General features: G+C 47.2%; 6 protein-coding genes across 6 annotated transcripts; 5 read left to right on the top strand and 1 right to left on the bottom strand.

The window, feature by feature from the left end:
* Positions 1-531: 531 nt before the first annotated feature.
* On the bottom strand, positions 532-945 carry C8R40DRAFT_1117390 (uncharacterized protein). Its single transcript, XM_046228652.1, has 3 exons — positions 813-945; positions 751-761; positions 532-697 (listed from the first exon to the last, which is right to left on the bottom strand). Exons 1-3 carry the CDS (start codon positions 893-895, stop codon positions 549-551), a joined length of 243 nt encoding a protein of 80 aa, XP_046083342.1. The 5' UTR covers positions 896-945; the 3' UTR covers positions 532-548.
* A 37-nt stretch (positions 946-982) lies between these two features.
* Positions 983-3,891, top strand: C8R40DRAFT_1117387 (subtilisin-like protein). Its single transcript, XM_046228651.1, has 16 exons — positions 983-1,501; positions 1,560-1,817; positions 1,873-1,983; positions 2,039-2,170; positions 2,223-2,339; positions 2,391-2,501; positions 2,558-2,617; positions 2,671-2,700; positions 2,756-2,912; positions 2,966-2,980; positions 3,031-3,136; positions 3,186-3,217; positions 3,271-3,289; positions 3,347-3,475; positions 3,546-3,653; positions 3,710-3,891. Exons 1-16 carry the CDS (start codon positions 1,042-1,044, stop codon positions 3,764-3,766), a joined length of 1,902 nt encoding a protein of 633 aa, XP_046083341.1. The 5' UTR covers positions 983-1,041; the 3' UTR covers positions 3,767-3,891.
* Positions 3,892-4,225: 334 nt separating this feature from the next.
* Positions 4,226-6,636, top strand: C8R40DRAFT_1052794 (uncharacterized protein; the record flags this gene model as incomplete). The annotated part of the gene is made up of 7 exons (XM_046224780.1): positions 4,226-4,434; positions 4,488-4,557; positions 4,608-5,371; positions 5,435-5,677; positions 5,732-6,033; positions 6,089-6,457; positions 6,524-6,636. The coding sequence occupies 7 exons, from the start codon at positions 4,226-4,228 to the stop codon at positions 6,634-6,636; spliced, it is 2,070 nt and encodes a 689-aa protein (XP_046083340.1).
* Positions 6,637-7,060: 424 nt separating this feature from the next.
* On the top strand, positions 7,061-7,450 carry C8R40DRAFT_1016559 (uncharacterized protein; the record flags this gene model as incomplete). The annotated part of the gene is made up of 3 exons (XM_046222934.1): positions 7,061-7,177; positions 7,239-7,292; positions 7,352-7,450. Coding segments are annotated over 3 exons (270 nt in total), but the record flags the coding sequence as incomplete, so codon positions are not given.
* Positions 7,451-11,820: 4,370 nt separating this feature from the next.
* C8R40DRAFT_1162184 (rab-GTPase-TBC domain-containing protein) lies at positions 11,821-13,071 on the top strand (the record flags this gene model as incomplete). The annotated part of the gene is made up of 4 exons (XM_046230220.1): positions 11,821-12,307; positions 12,363-12,594; positions 12,650-12,723; positions 12,779-13,071. 4 exons carry the CDS (start codon positions 11,821-11,823, stop codon positions 13,069-13,071), a joined length of 1,086 nt encoding a protein of 361 aa, XP_046083338.1.
* A 303-nt stretch (positions 13,072-13,374) lies between these two features.
* Positions 13,375-14,547, top strand: C8R40DRAFT_1273680 (uncharacterized protein). Its single transcript, XM_046234091.1, has 4 exons — positions 13,375-13,461; positions 13,517-13,592; positions 13,645-14,116; positions 14,169-14,547. The coding sequence occupies exons 1-4, from the start codon at positions 13,412-13,414 to the stop codon at positions 14,378-14,380; spliced, it is 810 nt and encodes a 269-aa protein (XP_046083337.1). The 5' UTR covers positions 13,375-13,411; the 3' UTR covers positions 14,381-14,547.
* The last annotated feature ends 3,001 nt before the right edge of the window (positions 14,548-17,548 follow it).

The raw sequence follows: 17,548 nt of genomic DNA, 5'->3' as shown, positions 1-17,548 counted from the left end.
GACCAAAATTCAGGACGTTTGTACAGTAGTGTAGGAGGTGGCAATTGCTTCGAGGGAGAGGCCGAATACTCTGTGGTCTGACGTCTATGTTCAAAGATGTCCGAAACAAGCTTGGAGTTACTGGATCGCCCGTGGAATCTGGGACTCATGCTAAGTGAGGAGATACCTTGTTGAAGCATGGTGACACCATCGAAAGTTTCGTCGTTATCACTAAGTTGAAGCTCGAGCTCTTCTTTACCATTGACATCGGCATTAGGAGGTAGTGTTTCGAGAAATCCACTAGCTTCGTGTTCACTGACATTGTCGAGCATTTCTACTGCAGAGTATCTAGCCGAAGACGAAGGGACTGGGGAGGCAGAGCTCTGCGCCTGACTTTCATATATAGTTCAGATGCTTTTGATATTGAGTCTCTGGACATACCTGTTTCAGCAACAACTCAACCTCAGATAGTCTAGATTCGAGGCGTTCAATGTAGCTATTGAGCAAAGACTAAGAGGAGGATATCTGCCAAGGGGCTGCAATGCTCACTCTTTGGAAATCACTCGATTCTAGGGTTGAACGTTGAAAGTTAGTACTAGTACAAGACGATGATCAACACTGCAAGGCTCGCGTACTTTGAAAGTACCCGTATAGGTACATGATAACTTGGCCATCGTACAAGTATTGCAACTCCCATCACCGTTATTCGTACTAACACCTAACATCAAGTTGAATGTAGCCAAGCTGATCCAAAGTCGAAACTAAACTGACATCGCACTTTCCTTTTTTCATTTATCAGTATTAGAGCCAACCTGGGAGCGGGACTACATCACCTCCTCTTGCAAGTATCACAGCTTGTACCTTTCCGAGTTTTGGTGCTCGTGCTCATGTTGTAGGGACTCTTGACTGGTACCATTGCGAGGTAATTCAGCAATTCGTGCGGCCACGTGCAAGATTGTGATCCCGGAGATCCGAGCGCTGAGCGCTGAGCTGGCGCGCGCACTTTCTTATTTCAGCAGTGTACTACAATTCAAAATCTTCAGTCTTCCTTCTTCTCGTGCCATGTTGGCTCTTCTAAGTCTTCCATTCATTTGCTCTTGGTTTGGACAGGTATCTTCCAGCCTCACGCCATTCGTTTTGCATGAACGACGCTCTCGTTCTCCAAGCGGTTGGGTCCCCGAACGCAAACACGATGCTTCTGCAGTTCTTCCTCTACGATTCGGACTCAAGCAGTCCAACATTCAGAACTTAGAGGAATACCTCTATGATATTTCCGATCCTGATTCGTCCAACTTCGGCAAGCATTGGACACCACTAGAGGTTGCCAAGACGTTCGCGCCCAGCGCCGAGAGCGTCAAGGTAGTTCATGAATGGTTGATAGATAATGGTATACCTAAGGATAGACTAAGGATAACACCAAGTCAAGGCTGGATTGAAGTGGATGCCACAGTGGAAGAGGCGGAACACCTGATACTTGCGGACTATTATGTTTACAAGCATGAATCTGGTCAAGAACACATCGGTGCGTATAATTACACGTCCTTCATTTGCAAACGTGTCGACTGAATCCCTCCGTTCAGCTTGCAATGAATATCATCTTCCCCAACACGTCGCACCTCATGTTGAAATTGTTACTCCCTCTGTCCATTTTGATGCTATAATTCGCCCTACACCCATGAATAGAGATACTGCTCTGATGAAAACGGACATCACTGTCGTTAATACAACCTACTTGGGAGTCGGACACTGTGATACCCAAATTTCTATTGACTGTCTGCGCGCGCTTTATGATTTTGATTACACTCCGATCGCGTCCGGTCGGAATAGTTATGGCATAGGTAGGTCACTGTGATTTTTATCGGTCCAATATTGTTTTAACCTCGTTGTCACTAGTCGAGTACACGCCTCAAAGTTTTCGCCAGTCAGATATGGATCTATTTTTCACCAATTATTCCATTCCTGAACTCATCGGTCGCCCTCCTTACCAAGTTTCTATCGATGGAGGTTTGTGTGGATGTCTACATGTCATCTGTTACTGACACGAGCTACATTTTGGAAGGTTATCAACAAACTTTCAACCAGAGTTTTGATTATGTTGGAGAATCCCATCTGGATCTTCAATATGGAATGGGGCTGGTTACCTCCAAGTTAAATGTCACATTGTATCAAGTGGGCGACACTGTTAATCCGAGTATAATCGCCGTGTATTTTCCTGTTCAGGAGTTTGCTAAATCTATCTCCAGACACATCGTTCAACAATTTCCTTGATGCTCTTGACGGTTCTTACTGTACCTATGAGGGTGGAGATGACCCCACGGTGGATGCGATTTATCCTGATACGCAAGCGGGAGGATACGATGGTACATAATTCGGCGTCAAATTAACTGTTTTGCTGTTTTAATTATTTGCAGGCCCGTCAGCTTGTGGTACCACCAAACCCGCAGCTGTCATCAGCACATCCTATGGATACAATGAAGCTGACCTTACCCCTTTCTATGCTACTCGCCAGTGCAACGAGTACGGTGAGCTGATTCACACGTCCGGTGAATGAGCATGTTGATGTTTATCCCTATCTCAGCCAAGTTGGGCCTAATGGGTGTTACGATCCTATATTCCTCTGGAGACAGTGGAGTTGCAGGTCTCGGATTTGCTCAGCTCTCAAGTAATTCATTCTCATAGCATGTATTGTAGGCAATGGTCAGGTATGCCTGAATGACGATGGTCTGTCCTAGCTCTGTTTTCGTTCATCAAATCGGTGTTCACTAACGCTTCTCAGGTTCTCAATCTGTCAATGGGACCCGATTTAATCCGAGCTTTCCTGGTTCATGCCCATATGTTACTTCTGTTGGAGCTACCCAAATTGCTGAAGGAAATTCAGTTGATGATCCCGAGGTCGCTGCTGCTCGAGTCACTGCTAGTGGAGTCTTTTACAGGTGAAGATGAATCCATCAGTTTTAGAAAGATTGATTTTGAGAAATCATTATAGCGGTGGAGGATTCAGGCAAGTCTTTTGAGTGTCACTGTCGATATGAATATTCACAAATACCCTAGTAATGTCTTTGGAATTCCGAACTATCAAAAAGATGCCGTCGCAACGTATATCAAGAACTTTAAAACGGACAATTTCACGACTTCAGCTTATAATTCTTCCGGAAACGTAGATTTCTTTTTCATCCGATGTTGCATTGACTAATCGGATTCTGTAGAGTCGCGCGTTCCCCGACGTTGCGGTCAACGGGTAGGTATACCGTATTTCTTTCATTAATCTGCGGTACTCAAATCTAATTCTAGTGCTGCGTACGTTGTGGCTGTAAGTTTTTCACCCGAAAATGTTTTACTATGTACTGAAATCTACTTGGTTCTGCAGGCCGAGGGCGAATTCATCCTCGAGTGGGGCACTTCTGCATCCTCACCCACTATGGGATCTATACTTGCAATGATAAACGACGCCCGTCTTGCAATTGGCAAAAGCACCATTGGTTTTATTAATCCTACGGTATGTGCAGTAACCCCTGGGACCTGCAATGAGTTATAATGTTGACGTATTACATGGGTTCGAATTCAAGATCTACTCAACGCTGTTCCAAGAGGCTTTCAATGACATCAGATCTGGTAACAATCCTGGTTGTGGAACGGAAGGCTTTACTGCTGCTAGTGGCTGGGATCCCCTCACGGTGTGTATTGAAGGTGCTCGTAAGTATCATCAGAATTTTTACTGACCGCAACGCAGGGACTTGGAACGCCAAATTTCGAGAGGCTGAAGGAATTATGGCTTGCTCTGCCTTAATTATTTACTCTGCTCATCCATCCTTATTTATTGCATGCCTTGATTTAGATACTGTATATAATATCTGATCCATAGTTTATTTACTTAACATTAAAATATGCAAGAAATTGCTTGGAATTGCCGATTATGACCTTTTGACATCTACGTCATTCAACACTGGGCGCCTGCTCTCAAATTATTCTTCGTTGGTTACGGTATTCAACTCAAAACCTCGTTGAAATGCTCTTTCCCGACTTGACGCGACCAAAATCACCGCTAGCCGCTTGGACTACGGCTACCGTTTGGTGAAAACTTTACAATATATGCAAGATATCAAATAAAAAACAAAACTTGCTAACCCGACGCAGTCATGACGTACTTGACAGTGTTGTGGATCTCGTCGAGCTATATAAGTAAGGTCTGACATTGGCGTTCGAGTGTTTTCCCCCACAAAACATGACCTCCCAGGCTGACAATTTAATGAAAAGCCTCCCTCCTACGCCCTCCCTTGACTCAGATGGTCCGCATACAACCTTCGACGACCAAAGGGCGACTCTCAAGCCCACAAAACATCATGATCGCGTTTCAGAAGTGCCAACCGTTGCTGAACCTCCGGCATTGGCAATAGGAGAGCGCGAAAGACCAAAGGATCCTGAAACAGAGGATTTGGGGTGGAGTGAAAATCCAAAGTACGTTTGATTGTGTATATTTCATACTTAGGTTGTAATCCAATCGTTTTCAGAGTGCCCATCCCAGTGGTCAATGGATTGAACAACGAACACCTGTGGATTCTGGTTCGCAGGTTCAACAAGGTAATTGCTATTGCTCGCTATCACATCATTCTGGCTTACAGATTCTATAGCAAGTGTTTCATTTCAGGCGCATCACAAATCTCCCCCCTGGCGTCTTAGATTGCAATTCTGCCACTACCAATGATTCTTACTCTCCCGACAAGCTACGTAGTGCTCTAGAGCGGTTTTACCTTACCATCGTTGTGGGTGTCGCTTCCGCCCTGAAGCACATCGCTCGTATTAGGTCTTGGACTGAAGCAAGTCGTACTGCTTGGTTTTGTGCAGCGTACTTCTTGGCATGGTACAAGGATGTACTCACTCCAACCATTTTGACTTTGCTCTTGACCCTCGTAATGGTTCCCTCTTCTCGGACAGTTCTTTTTCCCCCGGCACCCTTGGCTGCAATTGACACATTGACTGGAGGTGTGAAGAAGCCTCTGGCAGGTCAACTAGGAAGCAAGGATAGCATAACGGGTGCCCAGGAACAATTCCGTGGAGAGACGGCTGAAAAAGAGGCTGATCACTTTGTGACGGGTCTCTCTACTATTGCTGTCAGTGTTGCAGTGGGCAAGGAGGGACAAGGAGCGGGTTCTTCGTCTCCAGCAGAGGAAACAAACTCTACAGGAGAGATTGTGGATGCCAAAGTTCCAAATATTGTAGACATTGAAGGTGCCGTGGATGCTCAGCGAGCAGCATCGACCGCAGATAAACCGATGAAAGACGACACAGGCTCAAAGCAAGCTGCGACATCAGTTCAACAAACAATGTGGGACAATTTGGGTACCCTCATGAGTGCCCTAATCATGATCATGGATATATGGGAAATGACTGGCAAGTATGTACCGCGTATGCGAATTAATCTGTTGAATCTCAACTTGAATCCAATCTTCTCATTTAGTGCACTGACTTCGTCGCCGCCATTTAAATCCTTACCCATGCGCTTTCGAATTGCTTCTCCAATCGCACTTTTGACTGTCGTATCCCTTGTCCTTCCCGAGTTTTGGGTATACAAGGGAATCACACTTGGATTTGGTTTAGCATTCTTCGGCCAACCAATTTTCGACAAATTAGCTCAGAAACACGTTCTTAAGTATTTAGACCACTGGATACCGATGTGGCGTCAGTACTTGGATATTCGAAAGTAGGATCAATTCGTTACACCAATTCGTTACGTTGTTTTATCTTTCTTTTACAGTACGATTCTATTGGGGGTGCCGACCGACAATCAACTGACGCTCACACTCCTCCGGCTTGGAGAAACGAACAAATCTCCTTTGCCACCACCTCCTATCATTGTTGGACTAGACAAGGGTGCATCATCTCCGCCTCCTACTGTTCATCCTGATGATCTACCTCCGGAATACTCGGAACAAGTGCAGGAGGTGCACGCCGCTTCGGAGACATCTACAGACGCGCTTGAGGACGAAGATTCTCCCAAGACTACACGCAAGTCCAAAGGGTCCAAGCTGCTTGGCCTCGTCAAAGGGACTACAAAAGGTGCAGTTTCTATATTTAATCAGAGGAAAAGGAGTTGACTTGATCATGACGGAAGTTGGCGTCGATGGTGTACTTGGAATAGAGAAAGCCAAGGCCGTTGTAGGATCCAAAGAGGCCAAATCTAAGACTGGTATCGTTCAACCAGTCGAGGTTGTGGAGAAAGTACAGAGAGAGGATGGACCGAGCGTGTTCCGTGGCAAATGGAAGGGGACTCAAGGCGTGCTGACAGTGAGCACCACTGCAACACAGCCGTTGGTGGCGTTCTCGAAAGTAGGGCTGAAGAAGGATGTGGATTCCCCTGCCGAGACGGCGGTATGGAGTTTATTGATCAACGATATTTTGGAGGTTAGGAAAGTGGGTGGTTTCGGATGGAAGGGAAAAATGATTGTAGGTTGGTCAACTGGGGACCGAGTGATCGATGGATGTGAGTCTCAATTTGGAAACCTTCGTCGAAGTTTACTAGAGCTTATGGTTCCTTTTGTTTGCTTAGTGGAAATCATTGACGTGAATGGCAATGTGTATTATATCACAGCGTTGCCGAGGCGCGATGAGTTATTCAACCGGCTTGTAGCAATTGGGAACCAGCGTTGGGAAAGCTGCTAGAGGTAGAGTAGTGGTAGTATAGAAAATATAGTTGAGGTTGCACCCTTCTTGCCTCTACTTAAGACACCTATAATGCAAATGAGGAGGGGATTCGGCTCGGCTCGGCGGTATAAAATTAAATTTTGTGGCGCGGTCCGAAGAGCGCGCTCTAAATGACAATCCTGATTCGGTGTTTTTCAGTGCTGTCCTTCATGCAAAAAGATCCATTTCATTCATCTTCTCAGAAACCATAACGCTCCTTCCTTGACCCGTTCATCAATTATCACTGCTGCATTCAAAACCCCATACCAGGAACTGTTGGCATCACAGTGGTTCCAGACGCGCGGTTACCTCCGGCCTCTCTACGCCTTTACTTTGTGCCCTGGACATCTTTCCGCTTACCACAGCGCAATCCTTGATCCAGTCCTCAGTCAGAGTTTCTGACATGGACGCTTTAGAACTTTCACGGTGGACTCGCTTCGCAGCCAAGGGAGGAATAGGAAAATGTACAGCCATACAAGACTGTGTTGCAGAAAGTAGTGAAGATCTTATGTTCTTGAAAGTATGTCCTGTTTTTTTATCCTTCGTTGAAAGCTCTTTCCCTTACATGCGAGATACCATAGGATGACGAAATAATTGTGTTAATGCAAATACCAGAAAACGAGGGAGTTTATCTAGTGAGTCCACAAACAAAAACTGCTCTTCAATGTGACCGCGGACCCTGATACTTCTCTAGGGCTACTGTGAAGGCGTTGTAGGGAAGTTCCATGCACAAACTGTTCACTTCCATTCAAAACTCAAACGACCTGTAATGACCAAGCGAAACTCATCAGCCATGTCTTCCCGTGTCAAGTCACCCACAGGCATTTCCCCGACACCTACATTGGGTTCAAACTATCGAAATTCATCTTCTTCCACCCCCGTATCTTCTAATCCAGCTACTCCTCTAACACCGGCCTTCGATCGTGCAACATCTCGAGATATCCAAAACTTGAAGCAAAATTCATCCCTCGATGCTCAGGTTACAGATCGTTTAACATTGTCGAGGTCTCCTCAAAACGCGCTTCTATCTGCCGCTTCTGAAACGGGAACGGCGTCATTGCCTCTACAACCGACTGTAGCAACCAGTCGCGTAGCTGTTGAGAGGTCATCAACGCATCACGTCCATATGCCTTCTGTTGCGCACTCGGAGGCATCACAGTACTCTTCGACATCTGCTTCGACTGTGGACATTGATTATGGATTGCCCCGGGTGATGTCTCCACCATCTATGTATAGTGAGCCGGACCTCCATATTCGACAACCTAGTATTGCAACCGTCATGTCATCCGAGTCGATGGGAAAGCAAACAGTGCGCTCAGAGTCAGATGTGGATCAAGACGTGGTCCCCAGACGTTCCGGTTCAATCAGATCTTCGAATGCTTCTACCATGCGCTCAAACACTCCTTCTTCCATACCGCAATCATACTCTCCAGTTCCAGCCTCTGAAACAAGTTTTTCCCGCGAGGAAATCAATGATCCCCGCGGTTCCGTAGCTTCAGTAGCGTCAGATGGAGAAGTGGGCATTGGATTATCATTGCTGGCGAGTTTAGGTGAGGGTGATAGCGATGACGATTCCGAAAATGAACGCGGCGACGAAAGAAGTCATGATCTATCGAGGCTGCTTTCCAAATCGATTGAAGATAACCGTACTGATTCAGGCTCTTCGGTTGGTAGCCTTAGCGTTGAACGACGAACCCTTTCCCCTTCGCCTATATCAGAAGATGCGGTTGCCGCCTTTCCCCGTCCCCCCTCTACTCAGGTTGCTGTTGCCACAACATCTGATCCAATAAACCCTTTCGGAACCTTTGGCCGCACTATAACTTCTGCTGGAGTGCACGGCGGACTGGACACTATATTTGGAGGTAGAAATACACGTGATTCTCATTCCTCAATGGCGAGTTCAGCCTCTCTTGGAACGGATTCGGGTGTCTCGAAAGACACTGACTCCTCGGAGAGCGGTGGTGCCACTGCCATTGATCATTTTACACTACAAGCTATGGTCCACGAACAGCCCATCGAGTTAGAGCACACACGATCTCCCACTCTAGCTTCCGTCCGCTCGAACTCTGTCTACTCCTCTACCGGCCAACGTTCCCCTTCATTACAGGCTTCTTCACCTCGAAATCTCTCCCCGCCTTCCCCTGCTTTTCCACCACCAAACTTCCGGTTTCCTGCTCAGCGGCCTGACAACATCAGTCTTCCTGCGATGAGTCCTTCTGAAATCCTTCCACCCCACTCCCCCACCCTGTCTCATACCTCCGGTGCCTCCGCAAGTGAATGGGAGGGTGCTTCTGATATTTACGATAATTATTTATATCGCTATTCAGTGGCGTCGAAAAGCTCGAGACTCTCTCAAATGAGCATGGCCTCAAGATCGGGTTTCAATCACAGGAATATACCATCTACATCCACAATGCCTCCCACTGCAATTGCAAGCATGGCGAGCCTGGTAAATATGGCATCAAATCTTCGTCTTCCTAGTGATCAAGTCAGTGAAAATGCTAACGCACAACTACCCAGTCCCCTGGACGATCAAGCTGAGCATACGGATCTAGAGGACCCATTATATACCTCCCTCACTGCTGAGTCAACGGACACCAATGCCACCATCACCCCTTCCCGGATACCACCCCGTTATGATTCACTCACCATGCAAAGACCTTCTAGTGTCGTTGCTTCTTTGAGGTCCCTCAGCTCACGTCGGTCCATTGTTTCCAGTCATCATCCAGAGTCTCCTCACCACTCGGACGAGTCTGACGATGAATCTATTTACTCCCGCTTATCGTCGAAACCTTCTCTATCCCTGCTCGAAGCGCACGCTGCGTCATTGTTGGCACCCGAGAACAAGGAAAAGGTAAACACAACGTCGGCTTTGAATGTAGTAAAGGCCAGTCCTAGTGCAAACATCACAACATCTGATAGAGCTTTGGCCACTGTGAAGAATGATAGTCGGAGACCGTCTCCGTTGGACCTCACCAAGGATCAAATTCGATCCAGTGAAAGAAGTTCGGGTGGAGGGATGATCGGACCCTCTCCATTATTGCATACTCGCTGGGGAAGTCCCGTGAGCTCAAATGGCATGAGCTCAGGAAGCGCCTATGATGGGAGAAGTAGTGGAGGGTATCCAACCCCACCATTTACTGACATGCGGGGATCATATGATGAAAAGAATCGAAATCAGGCGGCGGGTTCAGAGGATCGAAACTTCCAGGAACCGAAGATAGATGATACTGTGCAGAATGACCCCGATTCTTCTGTGTCGACAATAACGCGGTAGGTCATGTTTTTCAGTGTTTCTTGTACCTTATGTTTATTTTGATAATACAGACCCTTGGTAATTGAGGACGACGAGGAGTTACCTTCACACGCAATGGATCCTCAAGAGGGAGAGGCAGATATGAGTTTGGTAACAATGGAAAGTGCAGAGTTTCGTTACGCGGACGATCTTCGGAATTCCGTTCATTCCTCTTCGACGTCTAAGTCTAAAAATGAGTCACTAGGTGTGACACCTATTGTGATAACCCCAAGCATTCAAACTGCCTCTACTGGTTCGCCTTCTTCTGGCATAGCAGATAACTTCCCAATCTCCCCCGTTTTACCTCCGTCCTCCAACTTCCCTGCCGCATCTGCCTCAACTGGTCAGTCAGTGCCTCGTCCTTCTCTTGCAGAGCTCAGGGGGTATCCAAATACTGCTGTTCAGGGACAACGCCAATCACTTTTTCTCCCCCATCCAAACGCACCAAAAGCACCCCTTCAAAGTCCAGGGCCCTTGTATATCCGAAAGGTCGAAAATTTTCTACAGCTCGAACCGAACCTAATTCGCCAGGGCCCCGACCCCAACAAGGTCGCTTCCAATGTGTTACGAATGGTTTTGAACAAGCCTCCTCCCCCTCCACGACCCGTCATGCTACCCCCTCCCTCCTCTATCCCCATTCGTGGAAACATCAGACGTAACCCACCTGCTCCTCCTCCTCCTCTTCCTCGTGGGCCGACTATCTATGCCCGAGTTGATGTAGATCTTTCGACATCCAATGGACCCGTACCTATCACATTCAGCGTCGAACCCATGGGTCCGCCACCGCCACCCCTTCTTCAGTCACAAGTTGCTATCCAACCAGATGCATCACAGCATCAACTTCCGCCTCTTACCTCTGACCAGCAACAAGACCAACCTCAGCTTCCGCACATGAGCACAACACATGTCAAACGAAGCGTGACAGTACCCACGACCTCTCTCCCGCGTACCGAGCCTCAATCCGAACCTGGTGGAGTCATCCCCAGTGAGAACGCGACGCCTCGGCCCCCTGTATCTAGGCCGAGGTCAAAAAGCTTTTCTACCGGCTTCAAGTCTCCTGTGGTAGGCAATAGCTTCTCGTGAGTGTTATTTTCATGATAGCTCTGACATTCGGCAACACTCAATCATTGTACAGTACTTCGGACGACATTCATCCAGTCTTGCGAACTCGGGGATCTTCGGCATCTCTCTCTTCCACTACGATAGGACCCCCTTCACCGACGAAAGCTTCGATCACTTCATCGCCCTTACGTCCTTCGTCGTTGAGTAGACCTTCATCGAACTCCAAGCTTCGTAATGTGCACTCTTCTCCTTTATCTCTCCCTTTCGATAACTCCTCGAGAACCCTATCCTTGACTGGAGGTGGAATCAAAGCCCCTTCAAGTCCACTTGCCTCCGGCTTTGGCTCATCGTTAGCAAATGGACGTACAAGTCAACTTCGAAAAGTCACATCTATGGCTTCCCTCCCCGGAAGGACATCACTCTCCAAAGGTTCTTCCGAACCTCAAGACAAAATATTGACCACGTCGTTGCCGGAAGACTCTCGGCGGTCAAATACAACGAGTGCACAAGATTCAGATGCTGTGTCCATCACCAGCTCCAAATCTCGAGTGATGTCGCCGCCTCTCATCGTGCCGCAATCATCGTTGCAGCAAAAATTTTCAATGCCCAATTTGCGCCGAAAAGCCTTCAATAAGGAAGACGATGTCAATTCCCCCATCACCGAAAACGAGACTTTACAAGTTAGGGACATGGACTTTGAGCTTGTGAGGCCCAATATTCCTTTTTCCCCTGACCGTTCCAGCGAGGATTCTATTTCTCCCGGGCTCGGTCGGAGATCAGAATCTAGGGCCACAGAAGGTGTACAGATGCACCTCAGAGCGGAGAGTCCCGCAATTTCAGTCTCTTCTGGTATCTCTGGTACTTCTCGTATCACCACTGGGGTATCATCTGATTCCGCTGCGTTCCGCTCAAAAGCATCGAGTAAAGCTTCTAACTCTGAAGCTTCTATGGATGCCCACCGGCAGCGAGAACAGAAGTGGATGACGCTCATAACCACTGTACCTCCCGAGCAAGCCCGGAAGAACAAGAAAGTGCGGAAGTTGCTTGGAGAAGGCGTTCCAGCATCCGTCAGATATCTAGTCTGGAGCTTAATGACAAATGCCAAATCAAAGGGTGTAGCCGGTGTCTACTCTCAACTGAGTAAAAGAGTGCGGGTGGCCGCCTTTGCAGATATGCAGAGGGATGTGAAAAGATGTTTCGGCGAACATCCACATCTACAGTCTACTGAAGGCCCATTGGTGTGTTTACTACAAGCATACTTGACCATGGTGCCAGATGTGCAGTATTCCACTGGTAAGCTTTCACTTTGGTTGTCTTAACTGTTGTTTGTTGATTCCGACACTCGTAGGACTGACTTTGATCGCCGGACACACACTCCTACTTGCTCCAGAGGAAGACGGGTTTTGGATTTTTGTTTCCATGATGGATTCTGCTCTCCGACCATATTTCTCTCCTAATTCAGCACAGATGGAGGTAGATGCAGCTTTGTTTAGCCGTGCACTTGACTCAAACGATGCGCAAGTGTCAAAGAAAGTGTTGGTCGACATGGGTATCAATCCGGCACACATGTGCTTCCCTTGGTGAGAAAAATAAATTGAGGATTACATGTCGATCTTTGCTGATTCAGTATTTAAGGTTCACGACGTTATTTGTTGGTAGCTTACCCGGGGATTATGTCAACAGAGTTTGGGATCTGTTCTTGTATGAAGGTATCTGCATATTCTCTTGTAATCATCCGAAGATTCTTATATTCCTATTTGATAGGTGTACCTATGTTGATTCGCGTGGGTCTAGCCATTCTTTATTGTTGTCGTCGCGCCATTTTGGAAGCCGCGTCTGAAGATGCTATCTTGTACTACCTGAAACGACCTTCGCCCACCTGGTTACCCCCAAGCCCCGATGCTTTCATGGCTCTTGCCTTTTCATTCAAGGTCAAAGATGATGACATAAGAAAGCAAAGGATCAAGATGGAAAGGCAAGTCAAGAAGCAAGCTCAAGTTCAAGGAGCTCGACTAGTTGCTAACAGTAGTGGGATCTCTTTACCTCGAGATGCATAGAATCAACTGTAGGACTCAGCCGATTCGTTTTCTGTTTTCTTTTTCTAGATTGTGAATATATGGGTTCTTGCATATGCCATCCCTTCAAATTTTAAACCTTTCATGGGTCGTCATATCCCTACTGCTTTCCACATCGCTGCACATTATATCTCATTTATCGGAAATTATTTTTATCGTATCATCACATACTTTCGTTGTTGACTTGCTATCACTTTCCTTCCTCGCATACGTACAGTGATCCTTACTCGTGTAGTACTTAAGTAGATTGGTAATGCTTAAAAAAGGATAAACGCAAGAGGAGCCCGAAAGGGAAACACGTGGGGCGAAGCCCACACTCACTATGCGTCCTTCAACCACCCGATTATTGAACATTCTTGTCCCCGTGAAACGGCAAGTTCTCGTCTGACCGAAATGCTTAATCACCAATGTGAACTTTTCCGTCTAGTGCAGTTGATTACGCTGTGAAGATTCGCGTAAATCCTCAGCAGACGGGAGTTGATTTGAATGTCAAACATTCTATGGTTCGTCTCTGCTCTTACCTTATGAGATATATTGACTCTTGCTGTTTCCTAGAACCCTTTTGATGAGATTGCTATCGAAGAAGCAGTACGAATTCGCGAACGTCTTCCCAAAGGCTCAGAACCTGTCACTATTACTGCCCTGACTATCGGTCCCCCGAAATCTGTTGAAACCCTTCGAACAGCTCTCGCCATGGGTGCGGACGCTGCTTTCCACGTTGAATTACCCGAAACATCCCCTGCACCAGAGCCATTAGGTGTTGCAAAGGCGGTTCAAGCGATTATTGAGAAGCAGCTGAACAGCGTGGATATGGTCATTCTAGGAAAACAATCCATCGACGACGACCTGGGACAAACTGGGCAAATGCTGGCTGGCTTGTTGGACTGGGGTCAAGCGACTTACGCGTCCAAAGTAGATCTAGACTTGGAACAGAAGAACGCGGTCATAACAAGGGAGATTGACGGCGGTCTTGAGCAAGTCTGTGTTAAGTTTCCTCTGATAGTCACCACAGATTTACGGTTAAACGGTGCGCAAAGCTATCATACTTTCCTTTCTAGTAATCAGACAGCATTCTTCAGAGCCTCGCTATGCTTCATTGCCCAATATTATGAAAGCTAAAAAAAAGCCTGTAACAAAACTCACACCCGCTGATCTGGGTGTTTCCTTCAAGCCACAAATGGAAGTCATCAAAGTCACAGAACCCCCCAAACGTGTTGGCGGTACCAAAGTAGAAAGTGTTGACGAACTAGTTGAGAAATTAAAGGCTGCTGGTTTCACGGCAGTTAGTTAGTTTTGTTGGTACTATTTCACATATTGTGGTGAAACGCAGTTTAGCGTTTTTGTCTACATTAGTGCCACACACACCGAAAGTAGAAAAAATTCCGCTCGATGGAAATATCACTAGAATAATATCTTCTCAATTGGACCGATAGCAGTGTGGAAAACTCAGTCGAATCAAGTTAATTCTGAATTATGTATACAATAGACGAATCTTTTCGATGGTGCAGACTGAATCGAGAATGCATAAACATGTACATATCTAAACTGAGTATAACGAGAGGTGAACATATCCTGTTTGTACTGATAGCTGGTGATGGGCTAGGGCTAGGAAATTTATTCGGGCAGACGATTCGAGAGCCGGATAAATTTTCGCTCCGGGGTTGCGAGGAAAACCGAATGTGAAGACTGACCCAACTCGACCAAGTGAAGCCACTGGCGCGTCGAACGAGGTTATGTGAGTGGACCAACCCAGAGAGCTAAGCCAAGCCAAGCCTGTGGAATCATGGTGAGAATCCGCCACGAGAATTTCTTTCACTGATATTACCTAGTTCGGAACGGAGCGCCTGCGGTTTACCCGTTTATGCAGGTCTTGCCTAACATGAAGGCGATGAACGTGGATGGAAGCCAAGGTGTCCAGGTTTCGCCAATATTTGAGAAAGGCATCTGATTTCCACCTCCCCATTGCTTTCACAACGTCGGGAGGAATGCCCTTTGTGAGATAATGGGTAGTACCTCCAATCCTAAAGGAATGACCGGTTATGCGCTTGATACCGGAGCGGGACCAGACGCGATTGCAGTAGCGAAGAAAATCTTTTTTGGTTAGTACTTGCAAAGAATTGTCTTCAAGACGATAGGAGAATAGAGGATCGGATGGAGAGAGCTTGTTGACCTCGATGTGCTTAGAGAGAGCTTTCACTGGGTTTGATCTGGCTGAATGATTCATGATGACTGCCGATTCTCCTCTCGATTGGTGTGTTTTGGTACACGGGAGTCGTAGTTTTGCAGAAGATTTGTCGTTTGGCGTGGTAGTGATAGAAAGATCACTGAGTAGAGGCAGGTGGGAACCCACGTACTTGGAGACGAGAGGGGAGTTGGACAAAACTTCTCCTAGTCTGAGCTGACCGTAGAAAGCAGTGTCGGCGCAGGCAGTGATGCAAGTGTTGAAGGCATCGCGCCCTGTGTTGTCTGTCTCATCATGAAGCAGGTCTAGCCATGTATCTTTCACTGGCTCGTGTTCCGGACGGAAGGAAGAGGGAGGCGCTGCTCTTTCCACGCCGTTGAGGACCTTGCGAAGTCTGATTCCACCCCTCCAACCATTGCCTTTCGAGATGACTAGGTGTTTTACTGCAGCGAGTTTAGCTCTGACTGTGCCACCTGCCTCTTTTCCAATGAATGAAGCGGCGTAGTTACAAAGTGTCATTTCCGAAGGGTCAGTTATATGCGTGTGAGAGACCCTATTAGCCTCACACCAATCTACGTAGAGGGCCTGATAGTTGTATCTTCTGATTATGGTCGACTTGGCTACAGCGGACTGGATGGCGCGTTTCGCAGCGGCAGATAGTTGAGTTTGGGCTTGGGCGACCTCAGGCTCTGGCAAGTGAGAGGTAAGGATGTTAGATTGATTAAGGGAGAAGCGGTATGGAGGCATCGCTGAGAAAGGTTGTCGCAGTGACGGAATGAGTAGGAAGAATTGATTGTTCGGTTGGACTAGTTATTATAAACAGGCTCGATTTGGTAATAAAGTTTGGGTGTAAACAGTCGATAACAATACCAATTAGACTACATAACAAACGAGAATACAGGATTATTTAACTCTAGTGTCCGATGGGCTTATAGAACCATTGATGTAAGGAAATAAGTGACGTGGTATAGCAGGGGGATGGGGATAAAGTTGTTTACGAGGTGGAAAGATGCCCCGAGAAGGTCCGTCAGCTGGGTTGTCATGTGTGGACACCCAATTGCACTCGACCCAGATGCTGTGAGCCTGCATCAGTTCGATGATCTTCCGCAAGACGAAATTCTGTTCTGATCCTCGGGAACAACCCTTTCTCAGTGCCCCCACTACTCCCTCATTATCGGAACGAACTATTATCCGGGCGTTGTTGATACCTGTAGAAACTAAATTGCGAACAGCCAGCTCGACAGCTACCATCTCGGCCCAACCGATCTTTCGTTCGGGTGAGCCCCAGCCTGGTTTGAATTCCCAAGCTAGCCACCTATTGTTTAAAACAAGGCCTATTCCCCACGAAGTGGAAGCATCAACAAAAAGAGAGATGTCGAGGTAGTCAGGAAGGGTGAAGATGGTCATGCCCACAAAGTCTGATTGAAGAGTGGTCAGCCACCAGGTCAAATCCTCCTTCAGGAGAAGACCAATACGGTGAGCTGCGGGTGGAGAACGGGTGTTCTTGAAACTAGCACGAAACTTGTATAGAGAGACGAGACGTGTTCGTCCAGTGGGAAGAACCAGACAGACATGGTTAAGTGTACCGATTAGCTCCTCTGCTTTGTCAAGGGTCATGAGGGCATCAGGCTCAGTGCGAGGGAGAACTCGGGCAGCGTACTTCACCTTTTTGTCGAGTGGTAGCTGTACCGTCTTGTTTGGTAGATCCCACAGGAACCCAATGTATAGGAAAGAGAATGAGAAGGGAACGAACTTCTTTGGGGCCCATGGCCAGCCCAATTCATCAGCGATGGCCCAAACCAGGGACTCGTCGTAAGAGTAGGTGTAGGAACCGTCCGCGTTTTTTGATTTTGGAAATCAAAAGAAAATAAAGTCATCTACCCACTTCAGTAAAGCTTCTATGCCACGCTCAAGCAAGATTTTGACCATGACGTCGGCAATGCGACCCCAAATGCCTGGTGCAGAGCACTTGCCGAAGTTTAGACAGAGATCGAGGAAGATGAGGTTGTCGAGGAACAGGGCTACGAATCACCTTGTACTACGGTGTAGGGGAACGTTATGGAAAGCAGCATCGACATCGAAGACTGCTACTTGAGTACCTTCCGGCACCACAGCAACTTGTAAATAGCAGTCTGCAAATGTGCCCCAGTCACAAGGAAAGTCGTCAGAGTCAATTAAGGAGTTGATGGATACCTTTGAAGAGTCGATTATCAAGGAATCAGGAAGGGATGCTCGAGCTTCTGCGGCTGAAGGAAAATCGGAATGCGGATAGGAATG

Source organism: Lentinula edodes (assembly GCF_021015755.1).
Source record: "Lentinula edodes strain Le(Bin) 0899 ss11 chromosome Unknown C8R40scaffold_32, whole genome shotgun sequence".
Classification (NCBI taxonomy): Eukaryota; Fungi; Basidiomycota; class Agaricomycetes; order Agaricales; family Omphalotaceae; genus Lentinula; species Lentinula edodes.
Note: the sequence above shows the minus strand (reverse complement) of the source record. Positions and strands in the feature narration are given on the sequence as shown.